Below are 22,068 nucleotides of genomic sequence, written 5' to 3'. Positions count from 1 at the left end.
AGTATAGTGGTTCCAAACTGATGTCTGCGTAACATCTTTTAAATTCACACACAAACAAATATGATAGCCAATGTACATTCTTTATGTTGAATATGATCTGATAGCTTGTGTTCATTAAGTATAGTTGTATGATTAGTAAATTGAATGGTAAGAGAATCTATTTGCACATTAATTATTAATTTTCGTTGGTATAAAAAGTGTAGATTATATTTACCAAGCAAATACATGGTCCGCCAGATGATAAAGTATGAAAACCATTGGTCAAGTACGGTACCGTACCACCGTTGGGCCTTATTATACGTAGCCTAATACGGGTTAACCAAAGTATTTTGGTATTTACATGTCAAAATATTTTTTGTGACAACAAGAATATTTTGGGTCACAACATATGTTTTAAACCATTTGCTGTTAGAATGAATATTTGCTGTCAGAATGAATGAAGTTTAGACATAATTTTTGTCTAAATGTGCGCCTCGGCGATCGATCAGCGCCATTGCAATTTCCATTTCTTGTTAAATGGTGTTGCGAAAACTATAACCAAACCTAAAGAACGTCTATGGCGATAAAAATATCAACCAAGCCATTGCTCACGGCTTAAGAATTCATTGTAGAGAAAATGATAATAACAGTTAGTTATTTTACTTTATGGGATTTATAAGTTAGAAGAATTATAGTTTTTATTTGACTGTTCTTTGCTATAGTCTGTCTGTTACTATACTACGGCAAATTGTATTGCATATCGATGAATGTTGCTCGCCTTGCTAGCGTGGACGTAGTAGCGCAATTCCAGCAGTGGGAGTCATCTACCCTTTCCTTCCTGTCATTTCACTCAATTCTGACTTGCTAGTGGGTGCTATGCCTGCATCGTGTAGAGATTATATAGTAATCGTTTATCTCATTGTTACAGCCCTAAAGCTATTTTGACAAACTCTTAAGAAATAATGCAATGCACATATGAGTTTGTTGAGTTATAAAATTGCATTTCAACCCAAAGGAAAGGGTAGATTTAGTTTTCTATATTCAGTAGCATATGTACGACTGGTAAATATCGGCATAGGTTTCCATTAGCCAAATAGAAAACGAACATTTAGTAGCCTATGACTCACAGGTAAGAAGTAAGACTGAGAAATTATCATTGAGCAAACCAATAATTTATACATTCCGTTTAAGATTGATTTTGAACTGGATACAATGCACAATTGGCACGTTTTGGTATATTTGTGCGTTTTGCATTCTCATGTATGTTTCATTTGTTCTTACCAAATGGCTACAAGTCATGTTTCATACATTCGTGGACCAGTGGCAGGTTCCTATTTCGGATATGCAGTGGTACCCCATAAATCTGCTGATAAGTTGACGTAAGTGTTATCAATAAATTGTGAGTATATTAACTATTTTAATACTTTTTGGTAAATGATAAAATAAGCATTTTAGGACGGGAGTGAACAAATTTTCAAGATGAAAGCAAAAATATAAAACAGTGAAGCAAATCAATATCTAAAACGTTTTGTTGGATGGTTCGCGAGCAGAATTTAAAAAAACTGGTCGAGCCTGACCCACAGGCCGTATAGTTTGCCAATGCCTGATTTCGTAGCTCGGTATATAATTTATGGAAGTCCGATTCTTTATACCTTTCATTGTTTGGACGTAAGAAAACAATCTTTCATAACATATAAATCACGTTTCACGTAAGTTGTACAACCAAATTTGGCGATTTAGTGGTAGCATATCATAAACTCATTTGTATTGTCGTATTTTTAGCATTATGTTGAAAAGGTGTATTTTGATATGCCGTAGGAAGCCAGAAAAAAAGCAAAACTTTTACATTTGTATTTTTTCATCGTGATATCCTAACACAGTTTCCAATTTTTTTTTAATCTGTGACCCAATTTATTGATATAAAACATTTCTTGTCCACTTGTGTGCCGTAAACCATTTTGTGTACGGCATTTAGCGCATCGTCCAAATTAGATATATCATAGCAAAATCCTCTGTCTGCACTTGAACTGCCGTAGCGAATAAAACCTTGAGTCTAGACTCTAGAGACTACAAACCGACTCATCGAGGCATTAATGAATTTCTTCTCTTTAATTCGGTATATTATTAAGAAATCTTTTTCAGCTTTGTCCTAAATTTTCACCTTTAGCGATGGCTAGTGCACATTAATAAACAACAATTCTTTCAAACTAAAAGTATTTTTATGCCTTGGTATTATTTGACAAACAAAAAAGAAGCTTCAGTAAGTTTTCGACTAGACTAGACCAGGGGTGTGCAACCTTTTATACTGCCGACATGGGCGCCCCCACGAGGGGGCAATGGGAGGCACTTGCCCCTCCCCCCCCCCCTGGAATTTAAAAATGCGATTATTAGTATTATTGGTAAGTGTAATATGTATTACTAATGAAGGTCAGGAATATTATACATTTTTATCCATTGCCCCCAGTGGCGCATCCATGGAGTTGGGAGGTTCTTACCCCCCGTTTTGTAAGTGGTATTATCGTTTTCGTTCGTTTTTGTCACGGTATAAAAAACTATTCTAAGCGGCGTGCTTTATAAGTAGTGTTGGGTCATGCGTCTTCATCTAACGCGAAAATAAAATCAAGCGCAAAACGCCGTTTATCGTCTTTTGTTTGGTCGATTGTAAACGCCGGATTGTTTTTCTCTTTCGTTATTCGTTTAGGTTAACTGATTAGCAGGTGTGTATTCGACAAGTGACAACCCTAAGACTTCTCTCTTTTTTCTCGCTGAAAACATCGAGTTTGGCGCAGTTAATGTTCCTCGCTGTTCGATCTCTGCGCTAATATCCGATGTTGGTGTAACATCGGCATTTGTTAAACTAAAGCAGATTCTTAAAAGGAGGTATATTGGTGACTGTGCGCGTTTCAAAGTCTCCATTTTTATACATAGATAGTTAACGCAAAATTATGCACTTTAAGCATATTCTAAGTCTAAGACCACTTGTTATGTGTGCAATTGACACAACTTATTTTTTCCTCAACCGCAGCTTGTAATTTAACTGACTTGGCACACAGCTCGGAGCAGATGTTGCACTAATCGTGGCATAATAACACACGGCAAAACGATTTTCTTTCAGTACAGCAGGTGGCGAAAGGCTTGCTTGTAATTTAGCGCTAGTCCCGTTTATAGAACTTTTGGAAACTACGCTGCTGATAGTCGAATTATTATTCTAGCACAATTAATCACACATATTTCACGGTCTTGGTTTATTTTTTCGCCAGAAATTAACGATTGCACAATAAGTTGTTTGCATTTGTCGCCTGACAGGGGTGTTACGACGCACGACGCACGTGTTCGCTTTTGCATGGACATTAATTGGCTGTTTCTGATTAGTTTTTTTTCGTCTGTCAATCACCATTTTATAATGTCATACGGTCACTATTTTATGACGTCATTATTTATTAGCGTCAGCACGAAAATAGGGGAATTCCCTAAGTTGAAAATGCAGACTCCCCTGGAAAATTTTCTGCGGGCGCCTCTGACTGCCGGGCCAAATATTTGTATTCGGATTAGACCACGGGCCACTTGCATATCTCATCGACTACATGTTAGTGACTACCACGAAACGAAAACAGTTTTGTTTTTAGTTTATTGCGAATCAACCGAAAAGTTAAAAAATCTCTTTATTGAGAGCTTTGAAGCTGGCTTGCTCTCCAAACCACCCTATTTAGGTTCACTTAAATTAAGTTTTGGCAACTCGAAGTACATTCTCCAAGTGTACATTTGTTTGTTCTGGGCGATGAGGGGATTTCATGAGAACCCCAGTTCGGAAAAAAAATTGTTCACACACGTACGTTAAACCGAACAATAACATGTTTTATGAAAATCTATTTAGATTGAGATGTTTGCGGTGAAAAACCTAAATTGACTAAAAAGTAGTTAAATTTCAAATAAGAGAAAAAGATCAAAAACAGTCATTTTTTATTATGCTTTTGCTACATAGCTATTCAAAAGCATTTCAAGAATAAAAAAAATTGCAGCGCTCACCGCTCAGTGCAACCCACGTCCAGCGTCCAAAACACACAGTTTTGTAGTTTTATTTTGTTAACAGGTCATATTACTTTGGAATTACGTTCTCTTTCTGCTTCCGTCAACCATCGAATTTTTGACTCAAAATTATAAACAAACTAGTAAATAACTGTTAACAGCTACTGTAGCGATTGATCCATGGTTGTTTTGAAACAGTAGCACAACAAAAAGATATTGTTGAAGGCGATTTTACTCGTGGATGAATTAGATGTTTGGTCAAAATGACCGTTGGTGGTAATTTAAAGTAAATCGCTTACTACCTCATACTGTGAGTATTCTAACAAACTAAACATTTATATACTATAAGGCGACCTAGACTTAGGAACATTCAGGAAGTTTCAATATTTTAACAGTTAACGAGTGTTTTGTGTTGCGGGCCACAAACCAAAGCACGCCGCGGGCCACATATTTTGGTTCCGCGGGCCGCAGGTTGCACGCCCCTGGACTAGACTGTTAAACTCCAACCACACTTGGGCCCACAGATTTTTGGAACCACTGTCCTAACACGATTGTGGAGGCCAAAAGCGAATATAATCTACTGAGGCTAATATGTATTTAGCCTCATGCTTATTGATACAAAGTTTTAAAAAGGAGCTTAGCGTAAACTAAACAATATAAATTATTCTGAACTTCATGGATTTTCAGCCTTAATTTTTTCAAACAAAACGAACAAAACCGAAAAAATTAGAAACGCAGAATTAGTTTTGAGTTAACTCCTATGATACAGAAAACCTTGCTGTATATCGACTTCAGGTCGCAGCTACCTTGCCTCTGAATTTACCTTGAATAGTTAATGTAAGGTAGGTTCTTAAACTTTTTGTAATACTTCAAAATTTGTTTGCGCGGGGCATACAGCAGCAAACACAGAAAATAGGTTACACAACAGACTAGAATACTAGATAGTACAAAAGGGCTTTTATGGATGGTGGAATTGGAATATCGCAAAGCATTTATTAAATAGATGCTTCATAAATGTAGGAATTGGTTGTGCAAAGGTTATTGTAAGCCTATTTTTTAAATAACGAACCATTTCCTTCTTTTTTCGTAGTCTCTACGTTGGTACTCCAAGATTTGCAGAAGTTGATTCCTTTAAAGTAAAATCGCCTGCCAGGCAAGGTGCGATATATAAGTGTGACTTCGCCAACAGCAACTTCGATTTGAGAAATACGGATCTTGCAAATTGCTCAAAACTTAATTTGGAAGAAAAAGGCCAATTAGGAAACGCAGGTAAGATTTCGATGCTGTTTTTAAATGAAGACCACGTTTTATTGTTTCGTTGAGGAGGTTTATACGGAAGTTTAAGAACATACAAAACTGGACTTTTAAAGTTGGTAAAAAGTGTAGGCTAAGTGCAAAAGAGGCAGCGTTTTAACAATTTGAAGCCTCGCAAATATGTTGCGAGTCAATAATAGGGCGGATCTTTATGGGATCCAAAACCATTTGGCAGCAGGTTTAAACTTTTAGTTGAGGAGCGCAAGTTAAAAAACAAAGTTGGTAAAAGTGGGCAGCGTGGTAAAAGGGAAGAAGCACTAAGCTTCAACACTTTGTGTGTATTTAGTCATAAAGAAATATTTTTAAACGTTTTTATTACGTAACGGTCGACAAAAATATATTAGAATTGTTTTTTTGCGACTGAAAAAAAAAAGTAGATTAATGATCGACCAGTTCGGTAAAAAAGGGAACAAACGTCACTAAGTGCTTCGTTAGGTATGTCCAGATACAACAGTTGGTAATTTTTATTTTGGCGTGTATGCGAATGTGTTTCGCGTAAGAATTTTTTCCACATAACAAATCTTTGAGGCAACTGGCAGGAGTTAATTCAAAATTTTTGTTTCGGAGGCTATAACATTTGTAGGAATGACGTCGCAAAGTTACGTCATCACGTGACGACATACTAAAACTAATCAAACACCTGTACTAATGAATCTAAAGCGAACTAGTGCGCAAAACACATCTAAAAATATGACCAATCGCGCGAAAATCTAGTAATAGCGCGATTTGACTTAAATTGGCAAAACATTCGAATAAAAGGATATGTAGGGCATTAGCCCCACAAGATTAACTCGCTCATAATCGGGTCAGGGAATTTGGTGTTGAAACCCTTTTTCAGGGAAGAACGTTATAATATGATTAAAAATCCAGGTTTTAAGTTAATTGATTTATTTTTCGGTCTGTTTATATCAGTTGTTCTAAAACTCCGTTAACTTGTTTTGGAACGGTCCAGTCCAGAGCAGCATTTTCCAACTATCGTCATGCTCATAACCAAAGTGAAGACATTTTTCCAGATTTTTAGATTTTTCGCTAAAGTCACTCCTTGTTACCATACCCATCCATAGAAAAAGTGCCTAGGTTATTTTTAGGTTCACATGCGCATGTGCAAAAAATGACGTTTTCCTTTGGATGGGGATGGTAACAAAGAGTGACTTAAGCAAAAAATCTCAAAATCTGGAAAAAATGACTTCACTTTGATTATAACCGTGACGCTATAAGTAATTACTTTCACATGGCGGTCCAATGTTGGAAGAGCGGATCCAGGATTTAGTTTAAGGGGCATAAAGCTTAAAAAATTTAACATAGGACGTCACAAGTTATGTAATAACGCGACGTCATATTTTTTTCTTATTTTATTGCTTATGCATAACATGCTATAAAAGTGAAGAATACTTGCGCAGACATGGGGATCAATGAAACACTGGCATATTGCGCCCCCTGTTGGCGGAACTAAATAAAATTTTGATTGTGGAATGAGATTTTGTATACAGAACTTTTTTGTTTTACAGCGTGCTTTTGGAAATGGTTGATTTATTTCAATTTTTCACTTTTCTAGGCGAAAAATGTACTCTTTAGCTTGATATTAGTAAGGTGTTTTGATAGTCTTTAGGTAATCGTAAGGCAGTGAATACTTTTTTGTGGAGAGAGAGGAAATCTAGGTACATGTTGAAAGTTAGTTTGATTAGTTTGGTTCAGAGTACTGGCTAGCCATGAGTTTTTTTTATTAAAAATGGCGATTAGAGGACCTTTAGAACAATCTGTTCCATTGGTCTCTCGATCATTTTGTGATCATATTCCTAAATTTTAAGGATATTAGTATGCCAACTTTTAAGACATGAACATCTAATAAGGGGTTGTTCACTGATGGCCAGAGCTGCGCAGTCGGACTCGGTACTCGAAGGAGTCGGACTCGAGTAAGAGGTCACGTAAAACTACCAGAGTTCCGAGTCTGACGTGCGCATGCGCAGTACCAAAAACTGATATTGTCGATTGCAGTTTGTAATAGAGAAATAGCATATGGTGGATATTTTCGAACCATTTATTTGTGAGGGGTTATATGACATCCCTGTGAGTGGAGTGCTGCATATCCACCGTATTTAGTTACGTAAATTGGTGAAATACTGGCTCTAGAGTCAGAGTCGGACTCGGGACTCGACGAAATCGCACATTAGACTATTATTATATTTGCAGATATGTTCTCCTAAAAAGAAAAACAATTGACATCATAAACCTGGGTTGCAAATTATAACAGAAATAAAAAAAATCATTTTAGCATTTCATGCTTGTTGCCATGTGTTTTTATTTTATTTCTGAAAATACATTTTCTTGTGCTATTGTTTCTACACCATTATCTGAATAGTTATGCACTTCAGGAATACTTAGCACAGTGTTTTTAAATGCAGTCTTTCTCTGTTCCATAGGTCCCATGGGGTGTTCCATAGGTTCTGTGAGCCTGTGGGGTGGGACCGATGGAACAAAAAGTCACGTTTTTTATATTAAAAAAAAAACTTAGAAGGATATCTAGGATTTTAATTTTTTTTTCATGTAAGTACCCATAGCTGTAATATTTCCAAAGAAAATAACCGCGAGTGTTTTTGAATTGTAATTCGAAAAATATTATCGAAAAAACAAATCCGTTCCATGGGTCCCGCACCTCCCCTACATATAAAGCAGCACAGCGCCACACGGACAGGCCTTTATCCAAACTTGCCAAATGCGTACGTGCGATTAGACGTAACTTTCTCTGATAAAACACGTAAAAATGATCCAATATTATACTTTGAAGATCCCTACTGACGAGTCAAAAAACGTGCAGAAAAATGTTTTACAAAACGTACAAGAAAGTTTTACAGTCATAAAAAAATCAAAAATTTAAGCTACCTAGCATTTTTAACATAGTGACACTTTGTTTTTTTCAATACCTAGCTACAGAGTTATGCCGTTGCCCCCCAATGACCGCTCCGTGCCCACCCCCCAAGGGGGTCGAGGGTCACGGTTGAAAAACACTGGTTTAGACGATTCGCGGTTTACGTATGGTTATGCTAACCACACAAGTAAGACCAAGTTAGAATTAACTTATTTTAAAAAAGCTGACATATTATTTTGAAGGATGCACATTGCACAATGTACATGTTTAGCAGTTACCATTTTACCTAAATTCAGGTTAAATGATATCGATGGTGCAATGGTAAGGTGTTGTATCCAATTTAGTTCAGTTTATTTATTTTGTGTAGTGCAGAAAATACCGACTATCACTCATAGATTGGAACTAATATTTGAATGCCATCTTTGCGAAACCAGGATAAAAATTTTCCGTTTTAAATATAACATTAAATTCAACCTATTTCAAGAAAAACGCGGTGCAGAACTGTATAATAATAATCAATCAGCATTATACAAGCAGTGGTTTCAGCTAAATATGAACATCACACAGTTAGGTTAAAGATGCGCTTAAATGTGAACTGTAAGACCTGCAAATTATGCGTTGTTTTAAACCCAGTGGTTTTATCTAGCTAAACCAGTTTTCTCAACCTGTGGGTCGCGACCGAAAATTGTGTCGTCGTTTGATTTGATTGGGTGGCTGATTTCAGTTTTTTTTTATATGGTTAGATTTATTAGGATTGGTTCTGAAAAGGATTTCTCCAAAATTTTTGGAATTTTGCGAAAACAATACAAAGACATTGCTCATTTTACCTAAATTCGCACTAAATTATTATGTTTGTTTGCTTACCAAAAAGTTCAGTAGGAGAATTGGTCGCCAAAGATTCGTTGTTGAACTTAAACTTTAGTTTTAAGGTCGCCGCGATAAAAGGTTGAGAAACATCATACTAAATGTTAGTATAGCAATGTGTTTATGTTAGTCAGCATCTATAGCAGTGGTTCTTAACCTTTGGTAACCTGTCGAACCCCTATACTATTTTTTTCAAATTATAAACTTGCATTTGTTTAGATTAAATTGGCCGAATTTTCAATTGACAACGTTACATGACACCTTGGCACATAAAACAGATTAGAATTTAGCTTGAAATAACAGCATATATGTTTCAGAGGACGTTCTCGCCGAACCCTTGAAAAAGCTGCGTCGAACCCTAAGGGTTCGATCGAACCCTGGTTAAGAACCACTGATCTATAGGTATAGCAAAGGGGTGGCCAACACGCGGCTCGCGAGCCGCATGCGGCTCTTCACCCAGTTATATGCGGCTCTTACGTTTATGTTGCACTTATGAATTTTTTGAATGTTTTTCATCGTTAAGTTATGGATTATTGTCGATTTCGACTCAGACTGTTTGCCTAAATCCATTGTATTTTTAGTAACACTTTTGAAACAAGACAAACGCAAAAAGTATACCCAAATAATATTGATATACGACATTATTATATCGAGAAATGTGTATTTTTTCATTCAATGCGTCGCGCAATTTTTTAACCCTTCGCGCGATCGCTTTGTGGGAGTGAGTAAGAAATGGAGTGATAGGCCATTCATTTCGTTCCATGTGTGTAAGGTGTCGCTCTTAGTGGTAATCAGGTAACAAATGTGGCATTTTGTATCTGATTAGTTGGCTACCCCTGGTATAGCACATTCAAGTTGCTTATTGTGTCACAATTACGCATTGCATAAAGGGGGTTTTAGATTGCTAGGTGTAAAATCAATAGTTCATTGCCATTCAAGAAAACACGATTTTTTACAACCCAACATATGCGATGGTGTACACGGCGCCTTTAATAGAACTTCCTTTAAATCAGGGGTTCCCAACCTTTTTTGCTGCTCGTACCCCTTTGTCAGGTCAGAGCATTCTTCGTACCCCCAAAAAATTATTATGGAATTTTTCAGATATATATTGCTAAATTGCATTGCTTTTGTACCTATATTAAACGTTAACCTACACAAATCGCAAAAATAAATTAAACGTCAATTATTTTGTTTGTCACTTCTTAGTGGGATATTTGTTGCGACTTCATTGATAAATTTCGCTCAAACGATGGTCGATTTTACTCAAGGAAAATTAAGATATCATAATTGAGATTTTTTTTGTATTCTTGACCCATGTCTATATTTGTTTCGTAAATTGTTCGGTCATAACCTCCGGAGGCACAACCGATTTCTGTGCCCCCAAATACTGTATTTTACACTCTAGTTCCAGAGGTGAATAAGAGTGAACAGTTTGTGGCAGATTTACAGCAACAGTATATTGAATGCCTTTATACGTGCATTTTGTTCCGAACTTTGTGATTGGTTGTTGATTGCTGACTGCAAGTAAATTCATATTAATTTCTCAATCTCTTGAAGACGGACGCATTGTTATAAGACAATGAGGTTTCTTACTAAATAACAACAAATGTTTGTAGATAATTGATTTTTTTTTCAATGCAAATACCGTAATGGCATAATGTAATTAACAATTCCAAAATACAAATGTACCGTACTGTTAAATCTGTTCGAAAAGCTGCTCTGTGGTCCAAGGATCTTTGTACCCCTTGATGTTCATTCTCGTTGAGAACCCCTGCTTTAAACGGTTAAAACTAGAATTACAGGTTCGGTCATTTTAAACGTTTTTGATTTTTAATTGTTTGTATCTCCGCTTACGTAACTATTAGAATACAGTCTAGGACAAGATCACCTTTCACTAGCCTGTTAATCTTCAGTTTATTAGAATAACCACAGTAGGCCTATGAGATAAAAAGATTATTACCTTAAATTACCGCCAAAGGTCATTTTAACCGTAAAGCAAATTCTAATTCCTCCACGATTAAAATCGCCTTAGCTTAAACCAGCGGTCGGTAACCTCTGTCTCGCGAGCCATGGTGACGCTATATGATTCTTTTAATGAGGGAACTTTGCCTGTCGATAAATCAAAGATATTATTCTAGCATTATGTGAATTAAACTGCACGTGGCCATGGCCCTTTTCCAAACTGTAGTTTTCATTTTTTAAACAAGACTATAGTAACAAATTTTTCAGCGCTTCGCGCGAATCCTATTTGCCTCTTGTTGGCTGTTAGTCTGTTTGACGGATCTTTTATTGTTCAGAAAGGTCTTGTTAGTATCATAACACTCTGTATTTAAAGTTATATAACTTTAGCACTTTTTCGCTTAGTATGCCCTGTCTTTCAAATAAGAACAGAACAAACAACCCTTTTCAAATCTCCACTTTGTTTAACATAAACTAGAATATGTTTAAACATGTTATATGACTCTCATCGAAATACAACTAAAAGTATTCCGCTTTTATAGCTCCCTTGGGTAAAAAAGTACCCGACCACTGGCTTAAACGCTAGCCTTTTTTTTGCAGTAGCTGGTAACAGTTAGCTACCCTACTAGCTCAGTAATTCTTATCCTTTTTTTTAACCGACTTTCCCAAGTTGATTTTATTTTGACCTAGCGAAATTGCTTATTTGTAGAGGCCACAGTTCTTCCTTGAATTGATACCAGTTACCCAAACATAATATTTTGTCGATTTCAAACCCAAACGTAATATTTTGTCGACAAGTCAAGGTGTGCATGGATTATAAAGAGTGCGTCGTGTTTTTGGAAATAGATTTAAGTAGCTTGTGTTATTTATTCCTTATGGAAAGGGCACTTTGCCTCGATTTTCTCCGCATGGTACATTCGATAGACACCTTAAATAGAAGGACTAGTATCTCGCACTCTCGGGTTACGAAACTTGGGTCCCAATCATAGACACCTTAAATAGATGTGGTCCCAATATTTAATGTTATTATCTCATATGAACGCCGCCAATAACATGGACAGACTACTCGCATTATGCTGTTAACGAATGGTTACGTGACACATGGAGGGTTAAACTGACTTTTACAATGCCTAAACTATACTAATTAGAACCTTGGGTTGCTCATGTGTTCTTCTCATTTTATGAATGAAAGTAGATAAATAAATGATTACATATTATAATTTTATCTGTTCTTTGGATTCGAGCTTATCACTTAATTTTGGCTATAAATATATTATATACTTTGTAGTTCTCGATTTACCTCGATCTCTAGATTCTCTAGATTTAGTTCTACTGCATATTCGGAACAAATATTTTTAAGGGGTCTCTGTTAATAACACACAATGCCTAAGATATGTAATGTCTATGGTTGTCGAGGCAATTACAGGGAGGAACCGTATTCCAAAGTGGTATCATTTCCAACTTACGAAGTAGAACGAAGCCGCTGGATTAATGTCATGCCAAATGAGCGTTCTAGTTTGCTACAGCTTAAGCAGATATATGCTTGTGCTAATCATTTTGACTGTGAATGGATTTCAGTTAAAGGTGGAAAAAGATCAACCACCGTCCATTTTCCCTGGAGTTTTAAAGTCATGCTTAAAGCAGGTCTCATCAGCACCCAGAACTACAACTATTTCAGCAGAGGCCAGAGTTGAAAGGAACGATTCCGTACCGAAGGTCTGAATAAGATAGCTGACTTTTCTTCCTTTTGTAATGACATCAAGCAGCATTTCTAAAAGGATGATCTTTTTTTTGTGATAGTGATGATATTTACATTTCTAAAACTGATGCAAAAGGACGTTCTGTTATCCAATTTATTCATTTTCAACGCGTGCAATCGTAATTTGGATTAAATGTGCTGAGAAAAGTAGAAGGACATACCTAAAACATTTTTCCAAAGCTGGTTGTCTGTAAAAGAATAGCCGTCTCAGTAAATGGTCACAGTTAGATAAAATTCTGTCATGCATAACAGAGTAATTAATTCAAAGATACAGACTATCTAAAAAGTGCTGTAGAGGAATTGAATAGCACGAGTTGTTCTGATTCGCCTCGTTTCCAGTTTATTTATGCTCAGTTACAGTTACTGCTCACTCCTCAAGAAGGTCTACGTTTTGACAAAAATCTTTATATTCTTGCTGCCAAACTTCATAACATTTCCCCAGCTGCATATGAAATGATACGAAAGTCCGGTTCAATTGTGTTACCGAGAGTGGAACTGTTAAAAAACTACTCTCATGTAGTCTCCATGATGAAAACTTAAAGCAACTTTTCCAAAAGCTTCAACCTCAGCAGTGTCTCGTCAACATTCTTTTTGATGAAGTGAAGCTCACAGTAACACTTAGGTAGCCTACTCAGGTGGTCGTGTTGTTGGTTATGCGCAAAATGGTTCGGTGATACCGAAGTTCTTGCAACACATGCTTTGGTAATTGAAGTTGTCTGCCATTTTGGTGGTCCTAGATATTACGCATTTACCCTGTTGCAAAACTTAATTTAGATCAACATTCTACTGGAAGCTCTAGAAGCGGCAAACAATGCTTGTGGTAGTATAATTTCTTGTATAGGAGGTAATTGCAACACAAATGTGGCAGTTTATGGCCCTGGTAAAGTCTTCATTGACGCTATGAATTTTTATGCTTTCCTTGTTTTTGACTACGTTCATTCTTTTAAAAATGTAAGAAATAACTGGATAACGGTGCATGATAAGGAACTTTCTTTCACAAAAGATGGAAACACATATATTGCACGATGGAAGGACATGGAAGCACTGTACAATGAAGACCGGAAAAACAGCATCCGTCTTACCAAAATCACATACACAGCTGTGTACCAAAATTCTTTGTAGAGACAAAGCGTGCTTTTTGTATGCCAGATCTTTAATGACAAGACAGTTGCTGCCCTTTCAACTCTAAAGGATAAACTTGGCATTAACGAGGGCACCATTATTTTTGTCAAACTCATCACTGATTAATTTAACATGATGAATGTGAAAGATCGATATTCCGGTATTGACATGCGTGATGAGTGTCGTTAACCATGGACCAAGAACTGCACTAGTTTCAAGAAATCCAATGAAACTTGTGACATTATATCCGCTTGTGCATTGTCAGGTGGTCGAGGTCGGACGCAGAAGCTTACTAATCAAACTGCAGAAGCATTTGTGTTAAGTATTACGCATTTTGAGCCATGTACTGTAGTCGTTTCGCACCCTGCGGCTTATTACGTTATTCGCATTCTTGTGCTGATGGCTAATTGATTACAATGCTATTGTGTTGCTATGCTAATTGTTTTCTGTGCTACTTAAACCGTGGTTGCTTTCATTTCTTTGCCTATTACTTCACTGCTCTGATCAAGAATACAACAAGTTGTACTGTCTACAAGAGCCAACATCGAGGCCGCAGAGTTGCTACTGACTCAGCACAACTTCATCTACGTTCTACCCGGTGTGTTTGCTGATGAGGCCCTTGAAAAGTCATTTGGTCAAGCAAGACAACGCAGTGGAGGTAATTTCTATATTGACATTGTAGATATCAAGGCAGCTGCAAAAACCAAAAAACCTCCATGCACTTTTAAAATATAAGTCAACTCCGTGCGAGTCTCATGATGTTCCTTGCACCTCTAACATTTGGATTGATGATGATCAATTTGACATCACCATTGCTGACACTGAAGACCTAGTGCGATCTAATGAAAGTGTCAAACATAATGCTGGATATTTGGAACACAGATATCGAGCTAATATCTTGCATATCGAAACTGAAAATGACGACGACCATCAGATTAATTCGGAGTTTCCCACAAACTTAAATAGAGGTGGACTAACTGTACCTCTACTCTCAACAGTACATTTCGTACATTCAGCCTATAAACCAGTGGTTCTCAACCTTTTTGTTCTCGCGACCCCCCTTAAGTTTTCGATAACTTACGCGACCCCCCAATTATAGTGTATGATATATAAACCTGAGTAAACGAAAAACACATTTTAAATTTGGCCAAATTCAAAAGGGAGAAAATCTAGTTTAGGATTGTATCAAAATTTGGCTACTATCTGCTATGCATAACAAGCTAAAGTTACGGTTTGAGCCAGGGTTGCCAGAAATTGACATTTTAGGTCAAATAATATTTAGCATGAACCTAGTGCGAGACTAAAGGTAATCAATGGAGGTAACTGTTCTTGGTGAGCAGCCAAAATTCTTTACAAATTTACAAAACGGTTAGTCGCTAACAGCAGTGCAATCTGTCTGTAAATTCTATTTCTCTTTGCCAAAACGGCAAGACCAACATTTTATTACCGGTAGGCTATTCTGTGGATGTTTTGGAAAAGGCTATTTAAAATGTTATGATACCGCTGAAAAGTAGAAATACTTTGCCTGTAACCTACTGTAAACCTAGCACAAATTTTATTGTTACTTGGCCTAAATTTCAATTTGGAACTAAAAGCGCCCTATACTACACCTGACGCTTTAGTACTGCAGAAAATTATTGCAGAAATACGCATCAAAATCGCGAACAATTTTTCAATTCACGTTGTTAAAGTTGGTATAAACAAAGTTTGTAGGCCTCGTGAGCCCGTGGTTTCACTTCATCCCACAATGTTTCAAATCAATTCGGTCAAATTAGGACAGAAAGCTTACCGTCGGACACAGCAGCTAAAATAGAAAAATTTATTGTTTTTGATTCAAATTTTAGGCCTTCTGGCAATCCTGGTGCGTCCATTTATTTTTATTAGACATCGTTTGACTGAAGCTAGGCTTGATTCCTCAATTGAAAAGTGTAATGGTGACGTCATAAACGCGACAGGTTCACTGCAGCAAAAGCCGCACAATAACAAATGTTAGACCGGCGGTTCTTTTGCTCCTTCTATACTGCTAAACTGTTAGTTCATAGTGCCTAATTCTTATGATTATTTCCTTAATGAAATTGTATATGGCGAACCCCCCAGACAGCCCTTTGCGACCCCCTTGGGGGTCGCGACCCCCAGGTTGAGAACCACTGCTACAAAACTGTTTGGTAAGTGCAACTTGCATTGCTGCCGAGCTCATCTCAGCCATGCTTTGCGTCGTATCGATAGTCCAATGGTTGTAATTCAAGGAACATGTCTTACTTCACCAAACTTCCTTTTGAAAGCATTTGTGCTTGACAACAGTGACAAAGAAAGACAACTCGGCTGTTTGAGAAAAAAAAATGTGTGTTTCAGTTGTTTAAGTGAGAAAATATGCAATATTTAAAGTGATTTTGCGCTATTTTTATGTGATATGACCTTGTAGAAGGTTAAAAGTATGAAAAAGTATTTCCTCACCCTTCAAAACCCCTTCAGAAAAAAGAGACTCCAGAATGAAGGTTCCACCATGTATTTGAACAGGGAAGAAGTAGTAAGCCTCTCTACATGAGCGTGTTAGCTGACCCGTGTTAGAAAGCGCGCGAATGTCTACAAAAGCGCGGGAAAAGGAATTGATCTACATGAAGCACATTATGCGCGTCAACTTCAAAATGGTGGAAACCCAGCGAAGTTTAATCCATGTTAATCTTGAACTCCTAGGCACCAATTATCAGATTTTGTTGATATTCATCATTAATTTGTAGCGATATGTCTATTTTTGTAATTACATCTTCAAGGATACTCTATTATGCAGTACTATTTTCAATAAACCTAATTCAAATGGTCAAATTGTGTGGAAACGATAACTGTTAATTATTTTCTGCAAATAATATTAATAATACCCATTACATAATGTGTCCAATGTCCATATACCTATTATAGCCTAATATGTATATATAGCCTATATATTAAAATATTGGTGAAAATATATTTAATAGATAACTGTATATAAGTAGAATGAAATGAATTATAATTTTAACAACAAATCGCAAAGTAAACGCCAACCCAATAGATAGAAATTTTCCTAACACACTTATTAAGCGACTAACCTACCTTTTACGAGCGTGCTAGACTTAGCGCGCTTTAGCACGATAAAAACCAGTCAAGCGAGGCGACGTCGCCGTGCGTCATTTTAAGTGTGTCAGACAAGCGCGCTAGCTCACTTATTTTGCTCATGTAGAGAGGCCTAATGTAACCCCCTTCACGCGACTTAAAGAAATAATTACAGAAAAGTTTGTTTAGGTATTTTTTTATTACAGAATGTCAGTAGGCTATTCCTAAAATCCGAACTGGTGATCTCCGAAAAAACCCGGTTTATGAAGAGGAAGTCTTATATAAGAACTATTTAAATACGTAACAATGAATAAACAATAGACAATTTGAGATAAACGTTGCTGCTGATCCAAGTGGGCATTGTGACATATTTCCTGCTTTTATGGGTTAATATGGTTTAATTGTGTCGCAGTTCCTGATTTGCAATGCTTCCACGACGATTTTTACAACAAATTACAGAAACACAAAAACTTTGTCAAAAGACATAATTCGACAAATTTTGACTTTATTGTAAATTTTGACTTTATTTTGACCTATAAACTTCTTAGAAACAGTCACCTAGGTGCTAAAAACAACTTTATTCTTTGTTTCGTGGACAGACAAGGTCGTTACTTATCATATGTAATTTCAATCTAAAGCACGGGACAGTATAAAAGCAAAACTAACAACAAACGCAAGATGAAACCAATAAAATCATTATAACAAGTTAATATTGGTGTTTAATAAAAACACATTTGTTCATCTACTTCAGGGGTGGACAACTTCTCCAATCGGCGGGCCTGGTATGGAAAAAAAAGTACGGCGGGCCGGATTCCTAATCGATATATTAATTGTACTGTCATAGCCTACATGTTTTGTTGCATAATGGCGGCTAATGTTGTACTCTTTAAATACGGCAACACTTTCATTGCACAGCAAACATACTGCTTTCTTGTAAATTTGAGTGAATAAGTACTTCGGCATCCAATCCTTGTTAAATTTGCAACTTTACGTTTCTTGGCAAAATCCAAGGGAAATATTGATTGTAAGTTCTAAAACTAATTTTGGAGCATACGATAAGACCTAAAAAGGACCGATACCTAAAGCAGAGAAATCAATAAAACCATTGTATTAACACCAACGACATAACAAAGCCAAACACGCAGCCGCTAATTTGGCACCTGATTTTCTGGCCCTTTTTAGGGTTATTGGTGGGTAATTAGGGTTAAAATTATTAGGGGGTTTAGCGATGTTCTTAGGGATGGGGTTTGGATTAGCTAAAATGTTTTATAGGCCTAATTGTGGTCATTTAGGTCCTATTTCGACGGGTTTATGGCTTATTCCGATTTAGACTGTACTACGACGATTAGGTATTAGTCCTATTACGGTCTTATTCCGAATAGTGTGCTATTCCGACGTTAATGTTGTTCTTATTTCGATCTTATTGCTGGATTCCTAAAATTTTAACTCAAGACAAAGAACCGAAGAATAACTAAAAATCACTAATATTTGACGTAGCAAGCAAGTAGTGGGGGATTGCGGCAGACTATTGCCGCGGGCCACATTATTATGTAAAACCGGAAGCTGTCTGCGGGCCGCTCAAAATCCCCTTGCGGGCCGATCCGGCCCGCGGGCCGTATGTTTCCCGCCCCTGATCTACTTGAATACTTATGCCCCCGGGTTTCATCATCCTAACTTCCGATTGAGAACAGGCGGTGCTTTGTGACAACGGAAACAAAAGAAAATTATACGCTATTTTGGCGACCTTAAAACAATGCTTACTTTAGTTACATGATCAAGTTCCCAAATTAGTGATGAAAGACGTGAAACTTAAAAAAAAAACAGTTTAAAACGAACGTCAAGAGCAATTTGAAGTAAAGCTTCTTATGGTTAGACCAGCGGTTTTACTGGGGCCGTTCAGCAGTTTCAGAGGGTCCGCAATGAGAATTAGTCTTGTGGTTTTTAAACATTAGGCTTTAGCAAATGTTAAACATATTAGTCTATTTTTTTAACATATTTCCGTCACCATTCTTAGTCTTATTTATGCTTTATTATTCGATAATATAGTGTGTTTTATGATGTCTTTTATGACATCATAAAGCATCTTTTATGATGTAGCTACTACCTGCAATCAGCGAACCGTTCGCGTTAGTTAGAAAGTTGTTACATTGAGAAAGAATCGTGACTGCACTAGTGTACTACAAGAAACATGGGTCAACTCACCCTTGAATATTTATAGGGCCTCCAAATATCAAAATAAAAAGGGACCACGAGGGAAACTATTTAGGAAATTTTGGGAACCGCTGGGGTATACAATATTCAAGGTCGGTAAAGGTCTGATACTAGCCAGCCTAAATCAGAGGAAGCACGATTAGTCCTGTTCACTGGATTCAAGAAATGATGTGCTGTGATTCATAAGTGCGTTGCAAAAGCAGCTAGAATTGTGTGATTTATTTACTTACGTGCCATGTGTGAACATTTATGTTAAACTGTGCCCCAATTGGACGATTTTTTTCATCTCCTAACTAAGTCATGATTATTGGAACCACCTTATTGAATTTAATCTGGCAAAAATACAAATTATTGCCGCTAAAAACACTAAACAGAAATAAGGCTGTTGACTTCGAAACTATCACATGTTGCTTAAAGCCATCAAACACTTAACACAATATTGACACTAATTTATCCGATTTGGCTATGCAAATTTCCAAAGACAGTCGTAATTTTTATAAAATCGAGGATTCGAAGGTTTTGGATCGACGTTTATGGGCCTACGGCTTGTCAAAGTTAGTGCGGTACGGTGTATTTGTGTAGCCTAATTCAGAGCCTATATTCACTGTTTATGTGTTCTATTAAAAAGTGTAAAGTTGTAAACTATTAATTTAAGTAACTTTATTTTTTTTACCAACATGTCTTTTTGCGCCAAAGAAAACAATGCTTTGGATCGGGTTATAGCTATAGGTACATTCCATTACTGTTTTGCCAAGATGTCGAAAAGCCCGTTTACATGCACGTTTCTTAAGATCGAATTAAGTTTTGAGCCGGATGGAAATTTGATCTGTTTCAGCATCGTAATTAAATGGCGCGAAATTTAAACCGACGAGCTTTACTCCAGTATTCAACTTTTTGTAATTATTTTATTGATGTCATGTTACGTTGGTTGTTAATTTTGCATTCCTGGTGCCCTATGCTTTACATCAAAATAATAGATGTTTAAATAAGTTACTTAAAAAAATGGTTCATGCTTTTGCGCAACGCGAACTTTTGGGCTACTGTGTGTCTTTTTGGGAGAATATTTGCTACTTATTGCGGCTGATTTTTGCCTATGTTTAGTCAGAACAGTATGGTATGCCACCCTCTCCACAATCTCTTTTTTTGTCAATTTTAGCAACATAATAAAAAACAATTTTGTGTTTTGCGCCAACTTAACATTCTTATATCACAAATTGCGGGAAACCCAGACTTTTTTTGAGAATGTAAGGCAATAAAGACCTTTGCTAATATGTGGCCAAATAAACGCCTTTTAAAAATCAAGGTACACCACTTTTTGTATTGGTTTGGGTTAGGTTGATTTTTAAGTAATTACTAAGGAAAGAGTTTTGTGACCTTTACTTTATTTTTTTGTAATATATGACTGTACCAAATTTATGCTAATTTCAAAATTAACAATTTGCATGCAAGCTTTTAAATGTTTTTGTAACAATAGCATATTTAAACAAACATGTGTCTTTTAAAAATTAAAATGTTTAATACACCTACTTAATAGGCATTAACTGCTTAATAAGCCTTTTTATTTATTTAGTAATACGAAATAATGGTTCCACGCATGCTAAGGTAGGTTGGTATTTATTAATATTAAAGTTCAAAAAGTACCTTCAGCTGTTGAAATCCATAGAAGGAATAACTTTGATATGGCTGACCTGTTGTAAGCGTTTATAATATTCAGGGACAGATAGTGCACCAATTTAACCACTATTCAAACTCAATACCACTTTCATAAATATATCTGTAAAAATGTCAATACAAAAGACAGAATAACCTACCTAAAATTACAAGTACCTCATTATTAGTAATGAACATCTCTGAATAATATCTTAACAAATATATATATATATATATATGCTATCATAGTAAATATATGCTAAGCACAATGTGACAAAAGGATAATTAACTGTACATTTTAGTCATAAATTTTGTCTCGCTTGCTAAACAGGCCTGTATTGTTTAGGTTTTATAGTAGGTTTTGCTTATAACTTCCTCCAAAATGCATAATTATGCGAATTTTACCACAACTAAAATGTTCTTTATTTGGTTTGAATTCGTATTACTGCATACGATCTAGCTATGTTTGTACCTTGCTGTTCTTTGTAACATTAATTTGTCTATTTCTGAAAAGCAAAAAAATATTTATTTGTATGGTTACAGGCTTACAGCACAATTTCAGTTAACTGATTTAGAATGTTTATGACGTATTGGGATAAAGATTAGCCTATTGTTTGACATAATATATAATTGAATAATTTGGGCAAAACAACAAGACAATTTCAAACGAGTTTTAAGGGCATTGACCTAATAGCTGTATGGAATTTTGGTTTAACTAGAACAGCGGTTGTTAACCGGGGGGGCGCCAAGGAATTCTAAGGGGGACGCGAGCTCGACTTCAATATTTTAACTTTTTGCAGTGATTTTAATGGTTTCGTTTGGGTTAGGCATAATTCCTACATACAAACTCTGTTTTTTGCCAACTTTAACATAAAAACTGCAAAAATTTTCGCGCTGCGCGCCAATCTTCTAATTCCCTTTTAGAAAATCAACGCTATCACCGCCCTATTAAATTAACTTATAGATAAACGATAAAAGCTATCACCCTTTCGGACTATATTCCATCCATATTTTATATATGATAACAGGCTATAGTAACAGGGGTAGTCAAACTTTTTTTGCGCGAAACTATATTGTTTTTGCTATATTGCCGTTGTATTGTGTGTCGTTACATCTTTTGAAACACGATAACGCAATGTTTAATATTTGCGCTTGACATTTTTGCGCTCGACATCATAACTCTTACAACTGTGGAGTAAATGCCCTCGCAACACGTTTGTCAAAATCAACT

General features: G+C 36.3%; 1 protein-coding gene and 1 pseudogene across 1 annotated transcript in view; both read left to right on the top strand.

The window, feature by feature from the left end:
• The first annotated feature begins 999 nt into the window (after nucleotides 1–999).
• LOC146164343 (integrin alpha-1-like) overlaps nucleotides 1,000–22,068 on the top strand; it is a 63,915-nt gene continuing 42,846 nt past the window's right edge. The window contains exons 1-3 of the mRNA XM_083382225.1: nucleotides 1,000–1,108; nucleotides 1,171–1,358; nucleotides 5,096–5,274. Coding sequence (XP_083238351.1) covers nucleotides 1,192–1,358; nucleotides 5,096–5,274 — 346 coding nt within the window. The 5' untranslated portion in view covers nucleotides 1,000–1,108; nucleotides 1,171–1,191. The remainder of the gene's footprint in view (nucleotides 1,109–1,170; nucleotides 1,359–5,095; nucleotides 5,275–22,068) is intronic.
• LOC146164344 (uncharacterized) lies at nucleotides 14,022–16,434 on the top strand (annotated as a pseudogene).

This window comes from Ascidiella aspersa, chromosome 2 (genome assembly GCF_963924565.1).
Source record: "Ascidiella aspersa chromosome 2, kaAscAspe10.2, whole genome shotgun sequence".
NCBI lineage: Eukaryota > Metazoa > Chordata > Ascidiacea > Phlebobranchia > Ascidiidae > Ascidiella > Ascidiella aspersa.
The sequence above is the reverse complement of the archived record's forward strand: the minus strand, read 5'-3'. Positions and strand labels throughout refer to the sequence as shown.